This window comes from Plecotus auritus (assembly GCF_963455305.1).
Source record: "Plecotus auritus genome assembly, chromosome: 4".
NCBI classification, from domain to species: domain Eukaryota; kingdom Metazoa; phylum Chordata; class Mammalia; order Chiroptera; family Vespertilionidae; genus Plecotus; species Plecotus auritus.
This window is the reverse complement of record NC_137775.1, coordinates 5,709,846-5,734,217: the sequence shown is the minus strand read 5'-3', so window position 1 is coordinate 5,734,217 and position 24,372 is coordinate 5,709,846. Positions and strand designations below refer to the sequence as shown.

Here is a 24,372-nt window from a genome sequence, read left to right as displayed (position 1 = left end):
CATGTGGCTCGCGAGCCACAGTTTGCCGACCACGGGGCTAGGAGACAGGGAGAAGGACAGTTACACGCAGGAGGAGGCGCTGTTGGCCGGGGCATGAGGAGGGCTGGGATGTTTGAGTGACAGCGTCCCACAGATGCGGAGGTGAGCAAAGCTCCCTCGAGGTGGCGTGTGCAGCATGTCCATCCCGGCGAGAAGGAGGGTCCCCCTCTTACAGTTGCTTTCTGTGGGGACCTCTTCTGTAAGACAGGCTAAGGCAGTGGTTGGCAAACTGCGGCTCTGTTGACTAATGAGTTTGCCGACCACCGACCTAGACTCTCGATTCCAATAATTACAGGCTGTTGTTGTTCCTTGTGATTAAGCCCCTATCCCAGTGGTCGGCAAACTCATGAGTCAACAGAGCGGCAAACCGCGACTGTGGCTCGCGAGCCGCAGTTTGCCGACCACTGGGCTGAGGGAACTTGCCTTTCCTCCCTCTTCTTTCCCTAGTTCAAGTTCGCAGTCCGCGGAACTCTGAGAGTTCAGTGTGGGGCCAGGGTAGCCCCCCGCAGCTCTCCAAAGCCCCCACACTGGGTCTGAGACGGACCTCGATGTTACCTTCTCCCACCCCCTCCACACAGTTCCATGGCCGTGTTTGTCACCTGCATTTATGTATTTCCTTTCATTTCCTCCTTAGGGTTCATGGCAGGCACACAGAGAAACCCCCAGATGTCTCAGTATGGACCTCAGCAGACAGGCCCGTCCATGTCGCCTCACCCCTCTCCTGGGGGCCAGATGCACCCTGGGATCAGCAGCTTTCAGCAGAGCAACTCGAGTGGGACGTACGGCCCACAGATGAGCCAGTATGGACCACAAGGTAAGAAAGGAAAGGGGGAAGGAAGGAAAAGAGTGTTTCCAGATGCCTGGCAGTGGGTGCAGCAGTTTTGTTCATGTATTAGTTCTTCAAGATCTGAGGACTGTAAACATCTTTTAAGATCCCGTTATGTGTTACCTGACAGATTTGTGAGGTTCATGCGAACTCACAGCCCTTTAGTTGCCCATAATGATGGGAATAATAATTATAGAAACTCCTCATTAAGCGTCCGTCCATCAGACACTGTGGTAAGTGCTTTCGCACATGTTACTAATAAAGGCGTAAACTCTTATTTCTCTAATACAGTTCTAAATGCTTGTTGGGAAAAAGACACAAGCCTTGTCCTCTAAGTGTCTTATTTAAAACTCAGGTTTCATTATGTTGAATTCCGATCTGCCCCCTCCTCCTCTGCGTAATTATCCTCACGATAACGTGCTCACGGTTCAGAAGGGTGTCGTCCCATTAAATCTCCTCCAGTTTGTCTCCAAATTACTAGATCGGGTAAATAGTTCTAACTTCCCAACCATCCACCGGTCTTTCTTTCAGAAGACGGGAGAAAGCCTGAAAGGGACACGTCTTTCAAAGGGGAAACTGAGGCAAGAGTAGAAAAATAAGTGGAATCACGCCCCACATTGCACTGTGCGTTCTCTGCCTTCCTGGCAGCGGGTGTCTACTTGTCGTAGACACGCAGAATCCTTTCATCAGGTTTAAAACCTGGTACATACATGTGCATTTTCCCCCGAAGTCACTTTTGACAAGGCATTTGAATTTAGCGCCTTTTTTATATTTTGTTTATTTGAATTAGCCATTAAAGGATAATTTAGAGAGAATGAGATAATCTGGCACCATTCCCGGAGTTTCCTCACTTCTGAGAATACAGGACCAGGAGCGTCCCAGTGAAGATGATGAGTTCCCAGCAGGGCACTGGCGTGAAATGCGTCCCCTCCACACGCAGTCGGGTGTGCCGTGGGGAAGCTCCTGATTTCCCAGAGGTCGTGGCCGGGCTGCGGGCTGCGGGCTGCGGGCTGCGGGCTGCGGGCTGCGGGCTGCGGGTCCCGGCGCCTCCACAGCCTCACCTGCTTCCTCGGGAGCTTTCCTGGCTGGTGGCCAGCACTTGCAGTTTGAAGATGAGTTGTCTTGTTTTTAAAGCGCTCCTTCTGAAGGGATGTCCGCGCCTTCAGTGCCTCCGGTGTAGCGCTTTGTTCTGTTGCGCTTGGTTCTGTTACGAGCCAACTGTTTCTGGAAGGAAGACTGTATTAGCAGCCCCCACACCACGATCTTCACGGCCCTTCCTGCCTCTGTCCGTGTCTGCGGGCGGAGGGGTGCAGGCGTGTCGTGAATGGTTTCCATGTTTGAGCTGCAGGGCACCCTGGGAACTTCCATCCAGTTGACAGGACCGTGAGCTGCTCCGCTGCGGTGGCCGGTCACCAGCAGTTTCCTGGGCTGTCGTGAAGAGAGGAGACTTGTGGAAGCTGGAAAGCAGCTCCTGAGCTGTGAGAGGCGCAGAAAACGTGGGCTTCTGCTCAGAATGTAACCGGAGACCAGGTCAGAGCCGCGGTCTCAGCTGGCGCAGCCGCTGCAGGCCTGGCTCCACCAGGAAGACTCGGGCTTCCTGCGACCTTCAGGGCTGGGCCCTCTGCTCCTAACTCAGCCGCAGCCTCCCTTCCGCTGTTCTCCCAGAGGAAGGGGGATGTCTGACGAGTCTTGTGAACGACCAAGAAAGCACTTACACTGTAAGGGAGGATGGTTTCCGTAGAAAAAGGGATTTCTCTTGGGAGTAAAGCCCTCGGGTTTCTGGGATTGTTGAACACTGCGATTCTCAATGTAAGAGCACTGAGCCCGTGAGGGGCCCATCCGAGCTGCTGTGTCCCGGGACAGCTGCTCACTGGGAACTTTTGATTCTTGGGGGAAATGGGATTATGTTCCCTTGGAAGTTGCTTCTGATTCTAACGTTCGGTGAGTCTGAATTTCACGTCAACTCCGGAGCGGCTGACACGGATGCAGCCCAGTGGACCCGCCGCAAGGTTATAGGGCTAAGAGGCTGCTGACTCGAGGTTTTCCTAAGCATACGGACTGAGTTTAGGTCGTACTGGTATTAGAAACCGTTTAAAGTAAGGATGATGTCCTACCTGGTTTGGCTCAGTGGATAGAGCGTCAGCCTGTGGACTGAAGGATCCTGGGTTTGATTCCAGTCAAGGGCACATGCCCGGGTTTGCAGGCTCAATCCCCAGTGGGGGACATGCTGGAGGCAGCCGATCATTGATTCTCTCTTATCATTGATGTTTCTCTCCCTCTCTCTCTCCCTCTCACTTTCTCTCTGAAATCGATAAAAATCTATTTAAAAACAAAAATAAATAACATAAGGATGGTAATTTCCACACGCAGCACTTTCTAACTTTGAAAGAAAGTGTCCGTACTTCTGTGCTCTGCGTGTGCACCTTTCCCAGGCCACATCTCCGGCACGTTCCACTGTGAGGGTGGTCCCTCCTGGTTCCGTAACTGGTTCCAGGTGCCGGTGCTTAACCCAGGGTCCTGGAGCTGCTCCATCAGGACCGCTCGCCTTTCCTCGCCCACCGTCCTCTCCCCGCAAACCCCAGCTCGGGACATGACACTCGTAGCACGGGTCGTTCCGTCAGTACGGTTCTTACCGGGGCGTTTCTCTCTCGTTGATCCTCTTAAACAGGGTCCCAAACAAAGTGGTTTTTTCTTCCCTTTAGCCACTCAGATTATCAGGAGACTTCCAGCTTGCGTCTCTGTGGTGCGCGTTTTAGATCTCTGGGAAGAGTCACTGTGCAGTGACCCCAGAGGTCGTCGGTGTCACCTTCCGCTTCTGTTCCAACTCGATGGCTTTCCTCTGGTTTAGTTCAGTTTTTAAGAGATCGCAGGGGGAAATACTTCAGTCTCTTTTTGCTAATTATTTCATTGTCAGGAGCAGCTTCTCCAATTTGCTATTAATGATAACCAAATTGTGTTAAGTGCTCCCATGGCCTGGGTCCTGTGCTAAGTGTCCTTCGTATGTTAACTCCTCCAGTCCTCACATGCTGTTATTGCTCCACTTGACAGATGAAGAAACCGAGGTAACAACAGGTAAACAACTTCACCAGGATGCGCAGTGGTCATGCCCACACGCAAATTCAGGCAAGCTCGCCATTGTCTTAATTACCGGGAAGCCCATGTTGTTATCTCCATTTTGCAAATGAGCAGGTTAAGTCCTTTACCCACAGCTGACACGTGGCAGGGCCGGGCCTCGGAGCGACGAAGACTAGGCCACTCACCCAGTCACGGGTGGGTCGTTTCCCATGCCGTGGCGGTGCGCTCCTCACTACTCACGCCGTCAGTGAGCCACGAGGGAAACAGAAGGCAAATGACTTGCCTTCAGGGAGCATGGACGCCGTTTTGGAAAAAGATCAACAATACTAGAGACTTAAGAAAAAATTCCTACGAAGTTAAGAGACATTTTTAGAAATGTCTATGAATACTATAAAACCTAAATTATTAAATATACAAATGGGATGATCTAAATGTGTCAAAATGTTTGCCATATGTTTTATGAACTAGTAAACCTTCAAGTAAGCACATTTAATAACGACCCTTAGAGTGCTCGCAAGTAAAGAGAGCCATGGGGCCTTGCTTTAATAAATAGAAAGGAATTATGTAATTGACATGCTAATGGTTAACACATGAACTTGTATGGGAGGAAGAGAGCTGAGAGCAGTTTCACAAGGACTGACACTTGTTTTGTGCTCGGGGACAGTGTCTGCCACACTGCCCGTCCACCGCATGTTTGTCACCATTTGTACAATAGGCAGGTCTCTTCTGAGTTTCGCTGTAAGAAGTATTGCCTCGGGCAGCTAGCAGACCCCCAGGTGTCGCTCCTTTGTCCCTAGTGTCTGGGCGCCACATACACAGGTTTACACGACGCAGCCCTGATTTTATGCCTTAATTTGTATAATGTGTTTTAGGAAGCACAGAACGTACAAGTAGGTGAGTTTAACGAGCCTTTTATTTCTAAATTACATTGTGAAAGATGTTTTCCAGACAGGTTAAAGTTTTTTTCTCTAAAACAAATGAGGTGCTGTCTGAAATTGTCCTGTCCTTGTTAGAATACATTTCTCATAAATTCAGCAAAGGCAAACTTTAAATGATACCTCATTGAAATGAATGCAGTTCCAAAAGAGAGAATTTCACATTAATAATCGTGTGCTGTTCCGGTTCAAGAGGAACAATTTGTAAATGTTACTAGTCATCGGCTCCCTGGCTATGGGAGAGGTGAGGACCGCCCTGTTGTCGATCTCAGTCCCAAGCTGGTCATTCAGAACCTCGGCCTTATCACTGAATTACCTAAATCCAGCCTCGCCTGCAGCGTGCCGCCTGCCACCTGGCTCAGCCCAGGTGCTGCAGGTGCACGAGCTTGTGTCCCAAAGCAGCTGAGGCCACTCCCTCTTCCGCTTGCTCCTTTCTCTCTTGAAATGGGTTGTAATGCACTGGATGTGTTTATGGCTTTCTATTCCCTAAGCCCTACTTTATGGTTACATTGACAGTGCTAGGCAAAAGTATTCATCCCATATTCTGACCTGCTTTGTTGTTAAAGAAATATTCTGAATCTACACTAATAAAAGAGAAATATGCAAATTGACCATACCTCCATGATGCCCACCAGCCAATCAGGAGTGGATATGCAAATTAATCCAACAAAGATGGCAGGTTAATTTGCATACACAGGCGTGGGGCAGGACACTTGCTATGATGGGGAGGGTGGGGGGCGGAAGGAGCTACAGGAGCGGCACTCCAGCCGGAGCAAAGACTGAAGACTCCGGCTGGAGCGAAGGTGGAAGTTGGCGGCCAGAGCGAAGGCCTGAGTCCCGGGTGCCGGAGGAAAACCGATGCCCGCAGCCAGGGGAAGGAAGGCCTATTCTTGCACGAATCTTCATGCAACGGGCCTCTAGTATCCTACTAATATGAGAAAAAACAAATTGAAGTACATACCTTTATAGCAAAAGGTAGTTAATACAGTCTTCTGTCAATGCTCAAATTTAGTCTTCAAGTTACAAGATTTAAGGATGAATTTTTCTTAACAGACTGATAGTCATAACTTTATCAAAACCTGGGAATTAGGAAAGAAATGAAAATGTAAAGTTTAAATAAACTGAAGATTAAAAAGAGAAAGGAAAAATTAAAAACAAAGCAACTTGAATTTGAACTAGTGTGAAGCTAACTGTTGTAAATAATTAAATTAACGTTGCGAATTAAAATCAGTAGCATTTGAAAGTTCCAACCTTCACCCACTCCCCTGGCTGATCCTTGTGACATCGTCATCAGTGGCCTTTTAACTCTGTCCGGGCCTTGGTCACGACAGTCCTGGCCAGCGGTGAGAGACACAGGAGTGGACTGCAGCTTTGCCTTACCGTCTGCCATCTTTTCACGTTTGTTTGAAAAGAAATGACCTGTGGAATCACACTTCACTGTGAGTGGCACCAAATGTCCTTCTGAAGGGGCCTTGGCCACCAGGTGAAGCCGGTCAGCGCTGTGCCTCCAGGGGGCGCCATCCCCACACAGTCCCTGTGGGCCAGCGCAGGGAGAGGCAGGCGCTCACGCAGCTTTTGCCAGTGGACTCAGACGCCTGCGTTTCTTACCGAAGAGATTCTTCTGTTGGTGGGTTACGATAATACCTTTTTACATTAGTTATGTCATGCTTTTTCTCATACTTACCTGTTGGAGAAATAAATTGGAATTCTGCCTCATGAAAGTAAAATTTGGCATATGGCACAATATATAGCAAAAAGATCATTTCACTGATTAAAAAGTTACCTTATTAATATCGGAACAGTTTGTGTCTATTCAGCGACATTCTGTCTACTCATCGTTGGTGTCCAACGATAATTATTCACAGAATCATGGTTTTCCCCACAGCAACCACATGAGTGGATAATGGTGTATTTCACCCTTTTCATAGATGAGGAAGCTGAGCCTTGGACTCACAGGTAGCTCTCTGAAGGTCACATGTGCAGCAGAAGGTTACAGTGTTCCCCTCCATCTGACTGGGCACATGGGCCCCGGGGCCTGAGTCTGAAGACCCGCTCCCGCTGGGGAGAGGCAGTGGACATGCACACGGCCGCTGCCCCCGGGGGCTCTCGGTGGCCCCTCGGCGACCCTTCCTCACACTGACTGCTCCTGCTCCATTTCTCTTCTCTGGGCCCAGCACCGTCGCACACTGTCTAGACTGGCTTCTTCGCCTCCCTGGTTTCCCCCAGGATGTAAGCACCTTCCTCTGTTCAAGGCCCCAGCCATGAGCACATAGCTGGCGGAAGGCCCTGAGAGCTGCTTCCTGAGCCAGTGAAGACAGGGTGTGCCCGACAGGGCCCCTTCCTGACCCACCTCGGTGCTCAGTGGGTGCCATGGGTGGACTGAATGCTTAGCATTGTCTCCGGGAAGTGAAACTAAGGATCATCTTTTCTATTTCTCCCTGCCGCTGTATTTTCTGCATTGAGCTTGTATGACTATATAATTAAGTTTTTAAAGGAGTTAACGTTTATGACATACAGAAAAAAACTAAAGGAGAAATGCTGAAGCCATTCTATAAGGCACTTCTAGGTCTTTCCTCTTTCACAAGCTTTGTTAATATTACTACTCGTACATTTTGAAGACTTTTTTAAAATTCATGTTGACGTAGGGAGAATACAGTGCCTTACATGTCAGTTCAAAAACAAATGATCTCTATTTCCACAAACAGTGGGCTTAGATGCCCTGGTTTGGGGGGAGTCAGCCTTCACGTCGCACCTGCATCTGTGGTCTTCTTAACCACTCAGTCACTTCCCCCTCAAGCACTGCCTCGGGCAGCGCTGTGTGGTCAGCCTTTGGAGAAAGGTCGGGTTGGAAGCAGGTTTGGGTGTTGTTAATCCTCAGTCGAGGATATTTCTCCATTGATTTTTAGAGAGAGTGGAAGGGAGGGGAAGAAACAGAGAAACAACGGTGTGAGAGAGCCACATCGATTGGTTGCCTCCCGCATGTGAGCCAACTGGGCCGGGATCAAGCCTGCAACCAAGGTATGTGCCCTTAACTGGAATCAAACCCAGGACCCTTCAGTCCACAGGCCGATGCTCTATCCACTGAGCCAAACCAGCTAGGGCTGGAAGGAGGTTTTTGAAATATGACATTTGTTTTTATACAGAAAAGATCTTACTTAAATGTGGTAACCTGTGAAGAATGCTCAATATCATTTGTCATTAGTGAAATGAAAATTAAAGCCACAATGATATCCACTACACACGTATTGGAATGGCTAATGGTTTTTTAATTGGCAATATCAAGGACATAGAGCAATTAGAAATGTCAGACATTTTTTTGGCAGGGTTTCTTATAAGTTTAAACATGCACTTACTACTCGACCCAGCACTCTCATTCTTAGGGTTTACTTTTTTCAAGAGAAATGAAACATATGTCCACACAAAGACCCGTATGCAAATGTTAGAGGATTTATTCATAATTGCCCAAAACTGGAAACAACCCAAGTGGCCACAGAATGGGATCCTGCTCGGCAACAAAAGGGAACAAACCACTGATGTGCAACAATGTGGGTGAATTTCAAAGAGGGCTCTCCGCGAGAGGAGCTGGGCACAAAGGGCTGCAAGCGCACGACTCTATTTATGTGACATCGGAGAAGGCAGAGCTGCGGGGACGCCTCGGATCCGTGTCGCCGGGGCTGCGAGTGAGATTGGCCACAAATGGCATCTTTCCGTCATGATAGAAATACCCCTTGTCTTGACTATGCTAATGGTTATAGGACTGCCTGTGGCTGTTAGTGTATGTACTTTCTAACTCAGTAACGCCGACTTAAAGTAATAGTATTATGTAGGCCCTCGTCGGGTAGCTCGGTTGGTTAGAACATTGTCCTCAGACACCAAGGCACCAAGGTTTCGGGTTCAATCCCCAGTCAGGGCACATATAAGAAGCAATCAATGAATGCATGGGTAAGTGGAACAATAAATCGATGTTTCTCTCTCTCTCAAAAGAGTAATATGCAGTAGATGGATGTAAAGAGTGATGAACATCTTTGACTGAACAGCCAGAGAAGTGCTTGGTTCTCTAATTGACAAATACATTTATTGTGATATGTAGCTAATTGTCTGTTGTGTGACTTGTGCGTCATTTTCACCCTCCTGGGCCTAGGGAATAATCCGGAGCCTGTAGTTAATGTTCATGGCGGTTGCTGAGGGATTGAAACTGAGAAGCAGAGTTCCCTAGGAGAGTGGGAGCATTTAATAGTTAACCAAAGCAGGAAGCTCGGCCTGCGGGTGGCAACCAGCAAAGCTAACTATGCTGGGACAGGTGGAGACCTCTCCGTGACCCTCCTGAGGTAGCAGTGGTGGCTGGAAGGGAGTCCAGCTCCTGCTTCCTCTGTCGGCTGCTCGAGCCTCACCCCCGGTGGGCTGGAGGCTGAATTCGCTTGGTGACCAATTTCCCGAAGCCGCTGTGCCAAGATGAACCCACTTGAAAACCGTGGGCTCTCGGTCTTGGCTGCGAGGCCGTCCAGCTGAGGTGGGTGGCCCCGCATCTGCTGCCGCATTGTGCTGCCTGCCGCCTCCATCTGCTTTCTGTCAGAGCCAGTGCCAGCGAATCACTAATCTATTAGAGAACAGGAACCAGCGCGCGCTCCTCCTGGCGTGGCCTCTCCGTGCCGCTTGGCTCACACGTTGGGTTTTTGTTTATTTGGGGAGGGGGTGCACTATCAAGTAGGCAAAGAGTCGGGGGCATGAATCATTTTCCACTCCTTCCCACACATTTTTAAAAGATGATCGGGAAAATCCTATTAATGGTTATGGATAACAATTGGTGGTGGTGAGAGTTCCTACCATTCAGAGGTGGCTGCCCAGCAACTGGACCGGTCACTTTCTGCCTGTGCCCCATTACCAGCATGACTTACAGACAGCCAGACTGATGTCCAAAAGACGGAGTAACTTGTCCAAGTTATGCCGCTAGGAAGCATCAGAACCGACATCTGAACCCGGATTCTAGAGCCCGTGCTGTGGTCCCTGCTGCCCCGAGCCGTCGAAGCCTTAGACCCGTTTTCCTGTGGGCACGCAGCACAGCCACAGCCTCCGGGAGAAGAAAGGGGACTCCGCCTCTCTCCCACCAGGTAGAGGCCTCTGTGACTAGGACATGGGAACGGACATGGGACTTGCCATGTGCCACAGTCAGTGGCTTTCTGAGTACATGTGTGTACGTGTTGCAGGCACGGTGGCTGTGCCCTTATGGGTGACCACCGGGTCCAGAGCACTTCCTGCTGAGACCAAGTGCAGCTGCTGAATTGAGCAAAGCCCTGAAACGCAGCTCCTCTCCATGCAGACATGACCGGGGAGATGGGAAGCAAGCTGCAGGTGACAGCATTTGGCCACTGCTCCTGTGTTCATCAGGTGCAGCCCCGCTGCCCGCTGAACCCGGGGCAAGCCCGAGTGGCGCACCTGTCAGGCCCAGCTGTGAGCGAGGTCAGCAGAATCGGAGCCTCCTTCCCTGATGAAACCGCCATGGGCCTCGTCTGCCATACCATGGCGAAACATCTGTTTTCTGAAACGAGGAAAGTGTCATTTCTTTTCCTTCGAAAGCAAAGAGGACATATGTTTTCACTGCATAAAGTTTCTTAGCAAATAAGTCACCAAATGTGCGCTGGGGGAGGGTGGAAACGAGCTAGAGAAATAGCATGAAAATGTGAATTAATTTCATTTGCGTTCAAACTGTGAATGAGTTTCCTTGTTTTTAACAAAGTGAGAGCCAGAAAGGAGCCCTGGATATCACTGACGTCGTCACATCCTGTGGGAGCCGGGCGTGTGAGGTCAGGAGGGGAGGAGAAGCCTCGTCTGCTCGCGGGAAAGTTCTGGCTGCTGGGCTGCGGGGGACGAGGCTGGCCGCCCGGAGCCCGCCCGCGGCTCTGCGTCCCTCCCACCAGGGTGATGAGCAGACGGTGCCCTTTCCCCCGAGGTGGTGACGGGAAACGGACCTTCGGCGTGGTCCTGGGGGGTGGGCGATTCAGCAGCAACTTAAGAGCTTTTTGTAAAGATTGTGGAAATGGATGCGCAGTGAATGTTTTTTACTTTTCCTTGAGACAGCGTAAGCTGGATTATTTCTGTAAAGGCAGAGTAGAGTTTCCTCGTGAGGAGCTGGCCAGGGGAGGCTGGCTCGTGCCCCTGGTGGCCCCTGCGGGGTGAACGTCAGCCTGTCCTGTTCCTGCTGGCCCCTTTCACTGTCCGGCCGCCGCCATTGCCAGCGCCTCACTGCTCCTCGTCCGCCGTTCCTCAGCCTTCCAGAGCATGGTCAGGGTCAAGGAGGCACTTGAGCAGGTCCCTTTCTGTGCTGCGGGGCGCTTTGCTAGCCTGTCCCAGGATTGGTCTGCAGCAGCCGTCAGCAGAGTATGGCCCACTTTGGCCCGCTGCCTGTATTTGTGAATAAAGTTTTATTGGGACACAGGCAGGCCCAGGTGTGTATGCATCGCCTGTGGCAGCTTAGTTGTGACAGAGACAGCCTGGCCCACGAAGCCTGTCCAGCCCTTTACAGCGAGAGTGCCGGCCGTGGTCTGCGTGGACAGTGACCTTCGCGCCATCTGCCATGATTCATGCACGCAGCGGACAACCACATAAAGTGGTTGCAGAGAGCAAGCACTGGGCACAGCGAGCAGCCAGCGGCGTTGGGAAGTCTGAATTTCTTGCAGATTTTCAGGGGGATGGAGCTTCCTAGTGTGGACCTGAGAACACCTGGTTCATGGTGATGAAGATACTGTTACATCAGTGTAGCTTTTCCTTCCGCATCTGAGCAGCCGCACCGTGCGTGCCTGGGCTCTGAGCTGCACCCACAGGCTGCCTGGTGCCAGCCGGGCTCCTGCACCCACCAGCCACGAGGCCCCTGACAAGCTGGAACGCCCTGCGCCTCAGGCGCCCCATCTCTCTGGAGTGCGGCGTGTAGTAATAGGAACCTCTCCTGCTTGAAGGGAGGAGTGAGTTAAGGCAAAGAACTTGGGGCTGAGTTTGCACATAGTAAACATCAGGTATCTGCTCTTACTGTTCCTGATCAGATCCAGCTTCTGCCGCAACACCTCGAGAAGCGCCTCATCTCCAGTGTGACGCCGGGCCTGGCAGCGGGACAAGGCCTGCGCAGGTGGCCTCTCCCGGCGCCACCTCCTCCCAGTGACGCGGCTGCGGGTGTCCGCTCTCTGGCCTGTTGTCCGTGGCCTCTGCCGTCCGTGCCCTCTCCCCTCCTCGGCCGTATTAAACCCCTGCCACAGGTCATAGAGCCCCAACAACTCCTCAAGCAGTCGGTGTTAGAGAGGCGTGTCTTTGTTCTTCAGAGAAGGGAGTGAAACAATGAAAACAGCGAACCTGAGGCCGGACGGTCAGCAATGCAGAGCCTTACGCACTCAGCTCGCCCCATCCCAGGGCCTCCCACGCGGGCTCCTGATGCAGGCCGCCGCCAACTAACCCATCCCACGGCCTCCCACACGGGCTCCTGAAGCAGGCCGCCGCCAACTAACCCATCCCAGGGCCTCCCTCACAGGCTCCTGATGCAGGCCGCCGCCAACTAACCCATCCCACGGCCTCCCACACGGGCTCCTGAAGCAGGCCGCCGCCAACTAACCCATCCCAGGGCCTCCCTCACAGGCTCCTGAAGCAGGCCGCCGCCAACTAACCCATCCCACGGCCTCCCACACGGGCTCCTGAAGCAGGCCGCCGCCAACTAACCCATCCCACGGCCTCCCACACGGGCTCCTGAAGCAGGCCGCCGCCAACTAACCCATCCCACAGCCTCCCACGCGGGCTCCTGAAGCAGGCCGCTGCCAACTAACCCATCCCACAGCCTCCCACACGAGCTCCTGATGGAGGCCGCCGCCAACTAACCCATCCCACAGCCTCCCACACGGGCTCCTGAAGCAGGCCGCCGCCAGCTAACCCATCCCACGGCCTCCCACATGAGCTCCTGATGCAGGCCGCCACCAACAGGCCTTCACTCAAGGAGACATCACTAGCCCCACTGCCTTGGAGCGCCCCATGTCCCTGAGCACACTCCTCTTAGCTCTCTGCTTCTCACTGTGCACTGACTTTTTGTTTTGCTTTTGTGTGTTATTTTTCCTTTCCCTTGCTACTCCACCTCACACGCGCGCGCGCACACACACACACACACACACACACACTCTTTGATTGTGAGCTGCCTGAGTGCAGGCACTGAGTTGTATTTAACTCTGTATCCTTGTGCCTAGAACACATATGTTGTATGGATGAGGCAATACTTCCAGGAAGTAGTGGAACACTAGTTCTTGATTCTACACTCGTCTTTCCACGTGTGTTTTATTTCAACAGTCATTTATTGGAAGGCAGCGTATTTTATTGGTTAATTGCACGGGTTCCAGAGTCAGTTTGCTTGGACTTGAATCCTAAGCTACTAGCTGTTGGTTTTCCTCAGTTATCAATGGAATCGTGGTCGTGTCTGTATTCCACATGGTTACCAGAGAAATGAAGGAAGTCGTTGACACAAAGCCTTGGCCGTGTCTCATTCGCAGTGTGGTTCAGCAGCTGGTATTGCTGGGGTGGCAGTAGGTGTGCCTTTAATTGAGTTGGGTTTAATGTATGTCTGTTCAGTCAACAAAAAAGGTATAGAGGAGAGAGGAAACAAACCATTGACATGGAGTCCAGGCCCTGGCAGCTGCGTTCTCCCCCGGGAGCCTGTGCCCAGTGTGAGCGGGGTGGGGTGGGGGTGGTCGCAGCTCCTCATCGCAGGCCCTGCTGCTCCCAAGTGCCACCACCTCACTGTGTGGAGCGTCATGCCACTGATTGAAACTATATTTCGTAAGACCTGGCACCAAGCACAAACCAGCCACTTTACCTGGTGCTCAAGCCAAAAAAAAAAAAAAAAAATGTTCCCTGCACCCAAGGAAAGCCATGCTGGACTCATGGCGAGGTTCCGCGTGCCACCCCCTGGGGTGCTTTGGAGCCTGGGCTTGGCCATCTGTGCTCCCCTCTTCCACGCCGTCCTGAACCCTCCATCAGAACTGCCGGCAGCGGGGCTGGAGCGATGGCCTGGGTTGAAGTGCAGGAATGGGAGGTGTGGGGGATGGAGCAGCCTTGGCGCCAGCATCCCTGGCCTGTTCATGGACCAAGTTAATGATTAGCCTGGATTTGTCCTCCATGTCTCGCTGTCCTGGGTGGCTCCTGCCTCTGGAATGTGCAGAAAGAGCGTGTTTGAGGCTGCCCGCCTCGCAGCGCCCACAGGGAAGGGTTAATACGAATGACGAATGTTCTGTGTTGATCAGTGCTGGACGGAAAGTTTCCAGTGAATGTTTCACAAGTCCAGGTAGTAACTGAAAGGCCCTAATTTGTGTTTGTTTGCTTTTCGTTTAGGTAACTACTCCAGACCCCCTACGTATAGTGGGGTGCCCAGTGCAAGCTACAGCGGCCCGGGGCCTGGTGTGGGCATCAATGCCAACAACCAGATGCATGGGCCAGGGCCAGGCCAGCCGTGTGGTGCTATGCCCCTGGGACGAATGCCATCAGCCGGGATGCAGAACAGACCGTTTCCTGGAAACATGAGCAGCATGACCCCCAGCTCTCCTGGCATGGCTCAGCAGGGCGGGCCAGGAATGGGGCCACCGATGCCGACCGTGAACCGTAAGGCACAGGAGGCAGCCGCCGCAGTGATGCAGGCCGCTGCCAACTCAGCACAAAGCAGGTATGCCGTCGGGGCGGCGTTCTGGTGTGCGCGTGAGCGGGGCTGGGCACGCACGGGCCCCGGGTCACACGGGCGCAGAGCAGTAGCTAGTCGTTTTACTTGGCCGGAAGGCTCAGAAAAGTAAAAGACAGTCCAGTTCTCTGAGGCACCGCAGAAGGAATCTGAGTGGTGGGCCAGCCGGCTGTGGGGCGTTATTTGAAATGGCTGTGAATGGTCACTGAGCAGCCCCAGAGCCCGGGCCGAGGCGTGCCTGGGGTTCTCCAGCATAGCCAGGTTTGCGCAGGAAACCTCAAGCCTGTAAACTAGTTAAAATCTAAAACGTTGAAAAAGAGCGTCCCCCGTTTGTCCCCCCACCATAAAATGTTTATGACAAAGAAACTTTGTACACATATGTGTATTGTGTGCGTTTGTCTAAGTGTGTATGTGTGAGATTCATCCTTCATATTCTTATGTTTTATTTTTTGGGGCATACCCATCTCTCCAAGCCAAAATGAGGTAACGCAAAGATAGTATTTCAGAAAGTTTAATTGGATCCAGGAGGATTTTATCCTCAATTACTTGATTTCAGTCCTGATTTTAAAATTAATTATTGAAGTAAATACTTGACCTGTATAAAAGTAACATTGAATTTAAAAATTCAGAGGCCAAAGTGAATGTTTTCAGAGAAGCACCTGTGTATATGTTTTATGTTTAACTTATACTAAAATTCATTTAAAACAAAGTAAATTGAGCCCAGCTGTCGTGGCTCAGTGGTTGAGCATCGACCTATGAACCATGAGGTCATGGTTCGATTCCTGGTCAGGGCACATGCCTGGGTTGCAGGCTGGATCCCCAGTAGGAGGCGTGCATGAGGCAGCTGATCAGTGATTCTCTCTTAATCATTGATGTTTCTGTCTCTCCCTCTCCCTTCCTCACTGAAATCAATAAAAATATATTTTAATTAATTTTGAAAAAGCAAATTGAAAGATTCATATGAAAATAGGGTTCCTTGAAGAAAAGATAGAAGGTTCTGATTTTTTTTTCCCAAGGAAGATAAAAGCGTGCACACGTGTGTGTGTGTGTGTGTGTGTGTGTGTGTGTAAATGTGTTCCTTTGTTACTTTTCCTCTGAAGCTGCTATTTGGGAATGTTAAGGACCCCTCCAATCTTACTGTTTCCTCCAAATAATAAAAAATTTCCCTTGAGGGATCAAAATGAAAACCAATCCTTTTCTCTCCCCTCTCTCCTCCCATCTCGCCCTCTCTGTCATCCACATTACAGTTAGAACCTCCTGTGCGCCAGCAGTATACCTCTAGCCCAAACCTGTGCAGATTCAGGGAAGGTTTTAATGAACCTGTCTGTGAGGACTGGTTTGACTGGTATTTAAGTAGAAAGCACTTGATTGGATTTGATGCGAAGCCTTGGCCAGTGATCTGGGAAGAAGATGACCATAGAGATGCTGATTAGAAACTCTGCTCCCCTTCCGAGTCAGTTCATCTGTCACTTTGCAGAAAGGCAGGAATCACTGTCATCCATGCATTTTCCTTCTATTTGCAATCGGGAGACCATTCCACCACCCGCCTGCAGGCGCCGCCCAAGTGAGCTCTCTGGCAGTTCAAATGGACTGTATTTTTGACCAGAGTCAAAGCTGTACTTCAGAACTGAACTGAGATGAGATCTGAAAATCTTACTCTGTTCTCCCCTTCGTCCTGCCCACCACCCCCCACCACCTTTTAAGGAAAGTACCCCGTTCCACGGCAGGCAGCTGCATGGTACAGAGTATTACACCACATCTGTGACCCTCCACACCTGTGTGTGGAGGTGACAGGTGGACAGGGGTGTTCATACTGTCGACAGAACAAATCCAAAGAAGTTGTTCTTCTGTTCTGCTTTAGGCCACCATACATTAGGTCGCCTGCTTATCCCAGCCAGTCTGGGGCTGGCGGACGCCCCCTGTTTTCTTCCCAGCACCCCACCTATGGCAACTCTCAGGCTCCCATGATGCACCAGCCTGACCAGTACGGGTAGGTAGCAACAGACCCTGACTCGCTGGGGCCCTGGGCGATTTTAAACTGTTAATGAACGTGCCATCTGGCTGCAGAAGTAACACCCCAAACAAGTGAAAGACCTCGACGGAAACCCATCTCAGAGGGGTTGTCTTTTTGTTCCTTTCTGTTTGTTTTGTTCTGTTTTCACTACCAGCGCTCTGCTGGTTTGGTAGCAGCCTGCATGCCGTCCCTGATCTGTCTGCATGGCTATCGGCATGGCTTCTTCCCTCATGCCTGAGACGAATCCACATTTTCTGGGCGGAAAAGTACTGAGATGGCCTGCTCTGCTGTCATTCCCCCACTGTTGTCGTGTGTTGTCAGGTACTTGTGTTGTGTTCTCATGACGGTGTTACTGTCACTCCTGCCACCCTCCGACCTGCTCCTGCACACCCTCAGTTCCAGGCGCAGTGGCCACCTTTGGCCAGAGATTCCCTGGGAAAATACAACCAGATAATCCGACAGAATTTTCTCTCTGAGCACGGTGTTGCCGTATTACCTATTACAACACAGGAATTACAGACAGCAACAAAAAGGGTCTTTCCTACTAGAAAACTAGTATCAGGCTACACTGTCTTAGCCTAGGGAATGCTTTTAAAGTGTGTTATTCCTGAGTGACTTACAAAGCGATATTTTTGTATAGTAATGTAACTTATCCTATGTAGATTGAATCATGTGCACTAGATAGTTTCTGTAGAAACATACCACATTTTTGGTTAAAATAGGAAACTTTCAACTAGCTTTGTTTAAGGACTAAACTCATGCAAATGTGCTTTCACTAGTTACGAATGCGCGATGGAGAGCTTTTCTATAGTCTTTATATTCAGGATACATTTATTTCGACAGCGAGAGCAAATGGTAAGTTTGCAATTGAGAGTTCTAAATCCTGTCAACATGGTCCTCAATGTGGACCAACAAATAGAGAATCCTATAAACATGATCCTAAAAATGCAGTAACAGATAGAGGACTGGGTGAACACACATTTTGGGGACATTGTCTTTTCCTCTTTTCCTTCCTGGTGGCACCTTCAAGGTCACTGCTTGAGCCCGTGGGAAGGTGGCCATGGGGAGAGAAGAGCATTTACATCAGCTGCTAATCCATAGGATCTGTCCTTCCCACCTCGGGAGTGCTCTCTGGCCCCACGCAGCTCGCTCGCCTGTGCCTTGCCAAGCCACATTAAGCAGCTGTGTGAAATGAATTTAAATGGCATGCATCAGAGTGCAGGCCCCTCCGCTGGGGCAGAAAATCGATGTTCGCTAAGCGGCACGTGGAGCTGGGGTCTGCGCTCCAGCCAGCAGCGTCGGGGAGCGAGCGCCCTGGAACACGGCCCCTCCTCCTTCATTAAAACCGGGAGAAGGGGCATGGCGGTTTCTGCGGGGTCTGCTGGAGGCTGGGCAGAGGCGTGGCCCCGCGGCCCCGCAGCCCCGCAGCCCCGCAGCCCCGCAGCCCCGCCCCGTTCGCTCTGCATTTTGTGCTTCATGCCTACGGTGTTCTTTCCACCGAAGAAAGACACCGTGTTTTATTTCTGTGTTAAGTCACCCTTCCTTTGCACTCTGCAATACACAGAACCTGCTGGCTGTTCTTCGGTACGCAGGGCTGGGCTGGGAGGAACCGTGTGGGGCGCCTTTGAGAGCCGTGGCTCAGGAGTTGGTTTTCACACGCTCTGGCGTTCCCTGGCAGCTGGTGCAGCAAACTCCTGTTGGGGCTGTGTCTCTGTTTCCCCCCGGACAGCGGTCAGGTTAGGGCCAGGTGGGCAGTTTGAAGAGCCAGTTCCTACGTGTCAGTCTCTCTCTGGGAGAGGAAGGAGGGTTCCCAGTTCCTATGGCGACTCTTCCTCAAGTCAGGAGGGAGGCTGAGACAGGGCTGGATGACGCAGGCGGGCAGTGAGAGTGGCAGTGAGGAGAGGGGGGCTCCTGCAAGGTGAGGGTGTGGCAGGTGCGCGGGGCTTTCCCAGCTGGCGCAGTGGGGCCCTGTAGGACACTCGGGGCGCTGTTAGGGAGCCGGTTGACTGGTTCCTTCTTTAAAAGGCAGTGCCAGGTAGGACACGTGCCACATGGACTAAGTCGAGGATTCTGTAGATGAGTTATTATTTTTTCCCTTTTGAGCAAAGAAATCCCTCGTTTTGATTATACTAGTAAGGGTTCGCAGTAGGACGTGGTGAATCGCAGCGTTCAGGCACTAAAGAAGCTGGTAATAGTATCCAGTGTTTGAAATGAACCATTTGTATCCGTTCAGGACTCTTCCCCGCCCCCACACACTGATAGACTTTTTACTCCGAAAATGTGTTTTTAAAGCTTTTCTAGTTAATGTAATAGTCTCTTGAAGTAACGAGAAACAGCGCTGCCCAGCCTGGCCCCAGCGTTGACCTTGCTTTGAAAGTTAGCTGTGTCCGGCTGCCTTTGACCGGGTCCCGCCCTCCTCTCAGGCCTGGTGACTGGAGGACAGGAAGAATTTCTTCTTTCCAGCTTTCGGGCCTTTTCTGCAACATTTTCACCCGATTTTAAATAGTGTTTTTGCTTAAACTAAGTAACTTTGTGGTGCAGGGCCAATTTCGTTCAGGAAATCTGTAAGAATCTTAGGAGGTGTTTTAAGTCAGAAATGACTGTATTTATAAATTCCCGACACGATAGCCCTGGACATTCTTTTTAGAGGGTTTCACAAAACGTTGCTGTGGCAGAAGACAGGAGCTGGGGATGCCAGGCCCACACTCTGTTTCCCGCCAACAGCCTGTGCGTTAAAGGCGTGGGAAGTCTGTGCACCTTGTTAGCCCAGCCCCCGAGTATCGCTCAGGGCAGCTCACGGCCGGGCTGCGAGCCCCTCGGTTCCAGGCCCACCTGCTCCCATCCACGAGGTGCGCCCTGCGAGGCGTCCTTGTCGGTGGGTCCCTCGCTGTCCTTGCACCCGGAGGGGCGGCCCGTACGCACAGCGGGCACTCCTGTCCCCGGGAAGGAATCGCCCCCGCGGTCAGTCATCCCCGCGGTCAGTCATTGGGATCTTTTTTAATGGCATGATGATCTCGAGACAAACGTTTAAGTAAAGATCTTAAAGGCCGTTGGAAAGGAGCCCTTTCTCTTTCCGTGGGGACGTCAATGGCAGCTCATCTTCTTCCACGAGGGACAGTGGACGCCATTTTTTTGAGACCGAGAAACTGTGCCATAAGCCTGTTGCCAGAGGTCAGTGGGAAAGTGTGTGCCAGAACCCGCCGAGGCTGTGTCACCGAGGCAGGGAGCGGCAGGTTTGGGACCCACTCGGCCCCGTCGCTTTCTTTTTTCCTTTTTTCTTTTTTTTTTTTTTTTAAATATATTTTATTGGTTTTTTACAGAGAGGAAGGGAGAGGGATAGAGAGTTAGAAACATCGATGAGAGAGAAACATCGATCAGCTGCCTCCTGCACACCTCCCACTGGGGATGTGCCCGCAACCAAGGTACATGCCCTTGACCGGAATCGAACCTGGGACCCTTGAGTCCGCAGGCCAATGCTCTATCCACTGAGCCAAACCGGTTAGGGCAAGCCCCGTCGCTTTCGTTCACACCCCGACCTCGAGGCCGCCAGCGGGGCGGCCACAGGGAGGCGCCGATGCCAGTCTCGGAAGCATCTTCTAACGGGAGGCCGTGCTCCTCTTGTGTGGTTGTCAGTAAACAGGTTATAGTAACAACAACGGGCTTACCCAGCCAAGTCCCCTGTGGGATGGAGGGGATGTCTTCGTGTCAGTTACAGAATTCAGGCGCCAGAGGCTTCTGCATTCTCCTCGCACCCTGAGCTTCTGCTCCGTGGCTCTGTTTGTTCTGGTTGCTGAGAGCGATCAGTCCCTACTTCAGGGACAACCACACGTTCCCTGCGTGGAGGCGAAGGAAGTCCTGGATCTTGGAATCAGACAGCAGGTGCCGCTGTGGCAGAGCTGAGAGCAGTGGGACCTGTGAGCCGCCTGCATGAAGGAGTTAATGAAAAGGGGGAGATGTTTCCGGTGCCACGGGCTCCTGGGAACCCCAGGGGGGCATATGCAGTTTCCTCCATGCCTGGCGGCGTTAGGTCAGCAGGTGCAGGGGCAAGAATGGAGACAACCAGCAGGAAAGCTTCAGACACAGAGAGGCTGTGGGCACCGCCACCTAACAGAGCTCTGTGGGCACTGCCATCTTACAGAGCCCCGTGGGCACCGCCACCTTACAGAGCCCCGTGGGCACCGCCACCTTACAGAGCCCCGTGGGCACCGCCACCTTACAGAGCCCCGTGGGCACCGCCATCTTACAGAGCCCCGTGGGCACCGCCATCTTACAGAGCCCCGTGGGCACCGCCCCTTACAGAGCCCCGTGGGCACTGCCATCTTACAGAGCCCTGTGGGCACCACCCTTACAGAAGCCTGTGGGCACCGCCATCTTACAGAGCCCTGTGGGCACCGCCTTCTTACAGAGCCCTGTGGGCACCGCCTTCTTACAGAGGCCTGTGGGCACCGCCATCTTACAGAGCCCTGTGGGCACCGCCTTCTTACAGAGGCCTGTGGGCACCGCCATCTTACAGAGCCCTGTGGGCACCGCCACCTTACAGAGCCCTGTGGGCACCGCCACCTTACAGAGCCCTGTGGGCACCGCCACCTTACAGAGCCCTGTGGGCACCGCCACCTTACAGAGCCCTGTGGGCACCGCCACCTTACAGAGCCCTGTGGGCACCGCCACCTTACAGAGCCCTGTGGGCACCGCCACCTTACAGAGGCCTGTGGGCACCGCCACCTTACAGAGGCCTGTGGGCACCGCCACCTTACAGAGGCCTGTGGGCACCGCCATCTTACAGAGGCCTGTGGGCACCGCCTTCTTACAGAGGCCTGTGGGCACTGCCATCTTACAGAGCCCTGTGGGCACTGCCCCCCTTACAGAAGCCTGTGGGCACCGCCATCTTGCAGAGGCCTGTGGGCACCGCCTTCTTGCAGAGCCCTGTGGGCACCGCCACCTTACAGAGCCCTGTGGGCACCGCCATCTTACAGAGCCCTGTGGGCACCGCCATCTTACAGAGGCCTGTGGGCACCGCCTTCTTACAGAGGCCTGTGGGCACCGCCTTCTTACAGAGGCCTGTGGGCACCGCCATCTTACAGAGCCCTGTGGGCACCGCCATCTTACAGAGGCTGTGGGCACCGCCATCTTACACAGCCCTGTGGGCACCGCCACCTTTCAGAGCCCTGTGGGCACCGCCATCTTACAGAGGCCTGTGGGCACTGCCATCTTACAGAGCCCTGTGGGCACCGCCATCTTACAGAGCCCTGTGGGCACCGCCATCTTACAGAGCCTGTGGCAAAAGGGCCAGGAGACGTTGTGCTCAGAAGGACCGCCCCTCATTCGCTGGAGACCGATCTGGAGAACAGGCTGGCCGTGGTACACCGCCCGTGCCCTGGCGGTCTTTGTCATGGAGCTGCTGAATAGCATTCCCTTCGCCCATTGCCAAAGGGGAACTGACATGTGCAGAGGCATTACCAACGGGCCGGGGTTACTAATTCACAGCTGGAAAACCACTAATGGCTGTGGCTTTGGTGCTGGCATCCCACCCATCAGCGTTCCATCAGGGAACAGGCTGTCTGGGGAGGAGGTCACGTTCACAGCCAGTCGTTCTCACTTTAGAGAAAGACTCGAAGTGCCTGGAGGGCATTCCCGCAAGGCAGCGAAGAGGAACAGAAGGACCCCACTTTCCAGGCTGGTGTTTCCACCCGTCTCCCGGCCTTGCCTCTGGGAGCTCAGAGGGGCCGTGCCCGAGCCAGACGTGTGGTCTCCGATCCTGTCAGCAGTCCGTGACGCCCCGCGATCCAGCCTCCGTGCACGCCGCCACCCAGGGGACACGGTGGTGCCCTCTAGTCATTCATCACCCAGTCCTGTCACCTCCCGATCTCACGTAGCCCTTTCCTGTCCCAGACCTGGGTCCCGGCACCGTCCCCTCCTACCTAGACTGTCAGAGCCACACAACCCATCAGCCCTAAATCCCTTCTTCCCGCCCGGCGTCCTCCCATCCACAGTCAGAGAGCAAACAATGTCTTTGAAATGCACATTCCTTCTTGCCCTTTCTCCTGCTCACAAACTTCTTGTCTCTTAGGGTGCAGACCAAACCTTACAGAATCCCGGCCTTGTGTGACGTGGCCCTCCTGTCCTCCCCACCTATGGGCTCCCCGCGGACCCCTGGGTGGACCCCTCAGGTCTCGCATGCCTTCCTCAGGGAGCTCCCCGGGTAGCTCAGTGTGCTTGGTTGTTGTTTGGGCGACCACTGTGCCCCTTGCCCTCCCTCCCACCGCTGCCCTAAACTACCATCTTGAACAAATGATGGGAACTGTCAACTCGATAGGAGGTGTTTCTGAAGGATCTGGCTATTTCCAGCATGTCTCCCTGAGGGGAGGGTGTGATCGTGTTTTAAATAGCACGTGGCTGTGTATTTTCACAGGACGCTACAGTCAGGACTCAGGGGCATCCTGTTCTTGGTCTTTGGTTGGTGCGAGGAAGCACGGTGCCTTCGGGATGGATTCCTCGCACAGCGCTGGTGGCGGAGGTGACGAGATGGCTTTGCCACCAGAGCCGCGTGTGCCCTTGTTCACAGAGTGCTGGTGGGCTAGCGCACCGAGAGGGCCGCCGGGGCAGCTGCTTCTCTGCCGACTGTGTTGTTTTGGAGACGTAGGGAGTGGTTTTCCCTTTTCAGATATTCAACTGAAAATAACCTCGACTGAAGGTGTCCCAGCACCACTTAGAAAGAGTCATGTGTGGGTGCCGGAAAGTCTGTTTCGCCAGTGGAGCGGGCACAGGTGAACATGGTTTGTGTTGATAGAAGAGGTAAGGTAGGACCTGCTGTGACGTGCGTGGACAGTCGCTGTCTCCAAGAACACGCGGCTGGAGTGAATTTTCCACGTTGCAACTCCCTGGGCTGGGAGCCCTTAGGTTTGAGTGAAGGAGGACCCCAAAGTCAGTGTGTGCCTGGCTCATTCCTTGCCTGCCCCAGAACTCAAACTGCATCGCTAGGGACAGTCACATGGACAGCAACGATGTCGGCAGTCACGCCCCTTCTCACTGAGCAGGCGCTGCTCTCTGTTCATTTGAAACAAACCTCGAGTCTTGTTTTCCATGGATATGCTAGAACGCTTCGGAGTGAAACCTCTCTCCGCGTGTCTTTGCCTCTGGGTTTAAAGAAAGTGGCTTCACTCCTGTGGTGTTTGTTTCCAAAGCACTTCTCTCTGTCCCTGCTCTTCTCCAAGGAGCTGTATCAGAATCTGGTCATTTCCAGGAGAGCTCTCACTTCCCCGTGTCACCACTGGAGAGTGCTGGTGATGCTGAGACGATGTGGCCTGCACACTTCCTTGAAAGCACCACAGTCATGTGCAGCCTACTTAGTTTACATTTGATTCTAATCGACTTAAAAACAAGATGTTTAGCCTAGCTGGTGTGGCTCAGTGGATAGAGCATCGGCCTGTGGACTGAAGGGTCCCAGGTTCGATTCCAGTCAAGGGCACATGCCTGGCTTGCAGGCTCCATCCCCAGAAGGGGGCATGCAGGAGGCAGCCGATTAACGATCCTCATCATTGATGTTTCTATCTCTCTCCCTCTCCCTTCCTCTCTGAAATCAATAAAAATATATATTTAAAAAACAAACAAGATATTTAGATGGGTTTCACTTAACGTTTCCAGCTTCCTGATTCAAGCTCTAGTGGGAAGCAGTGTTCGCCTTCCAAGTGGACCGCTGGCAACGTCTCTTTAAAACGTGTTTGCCTCTGGCTTTTCCCCAAACCAGGCCTTTGTTGGCAGGTGAACGTGTGATGTTTGAGAACTCTCCAAAGTG

The 24,372-nt window shown here is 52.5% G+C and overlaps 1 protein-coding gene across 8 annotated transcripts in view; it reads left to right on the top strand.

Moving 5' to 3' along the window:
- Window positions 1–24,372, top strand: part of ARID1B (AT-rich interaction domain 1B) — a 415,788-nt gene that overhangs the window by 350,290 nt on the left and 41,126 nt on the right. For 7 of the 8 annotated variants that reach the window (XM_080666163.1, XM_080666164.1, XM_080666158.1 and 4 more), the window contains 3 exons: window positions 674–853; window positions 14,227–14,554; window positions 16,428–16,556. In XM_080666163.1, coding sequence (XP_080522289.1) covers window positions 674–853; window positions 14,227–14,554; window positions 16,428–16,556 — 637 coding nt within the window. The remainder of the gene's footprint in view (window positions 1–673; window positions 854–14,226; window positions 14,555–16,427; window positions 16,557–24,372) is intronic. The other variant, XM_080666161.1, reaches the window with a different exon arrangement.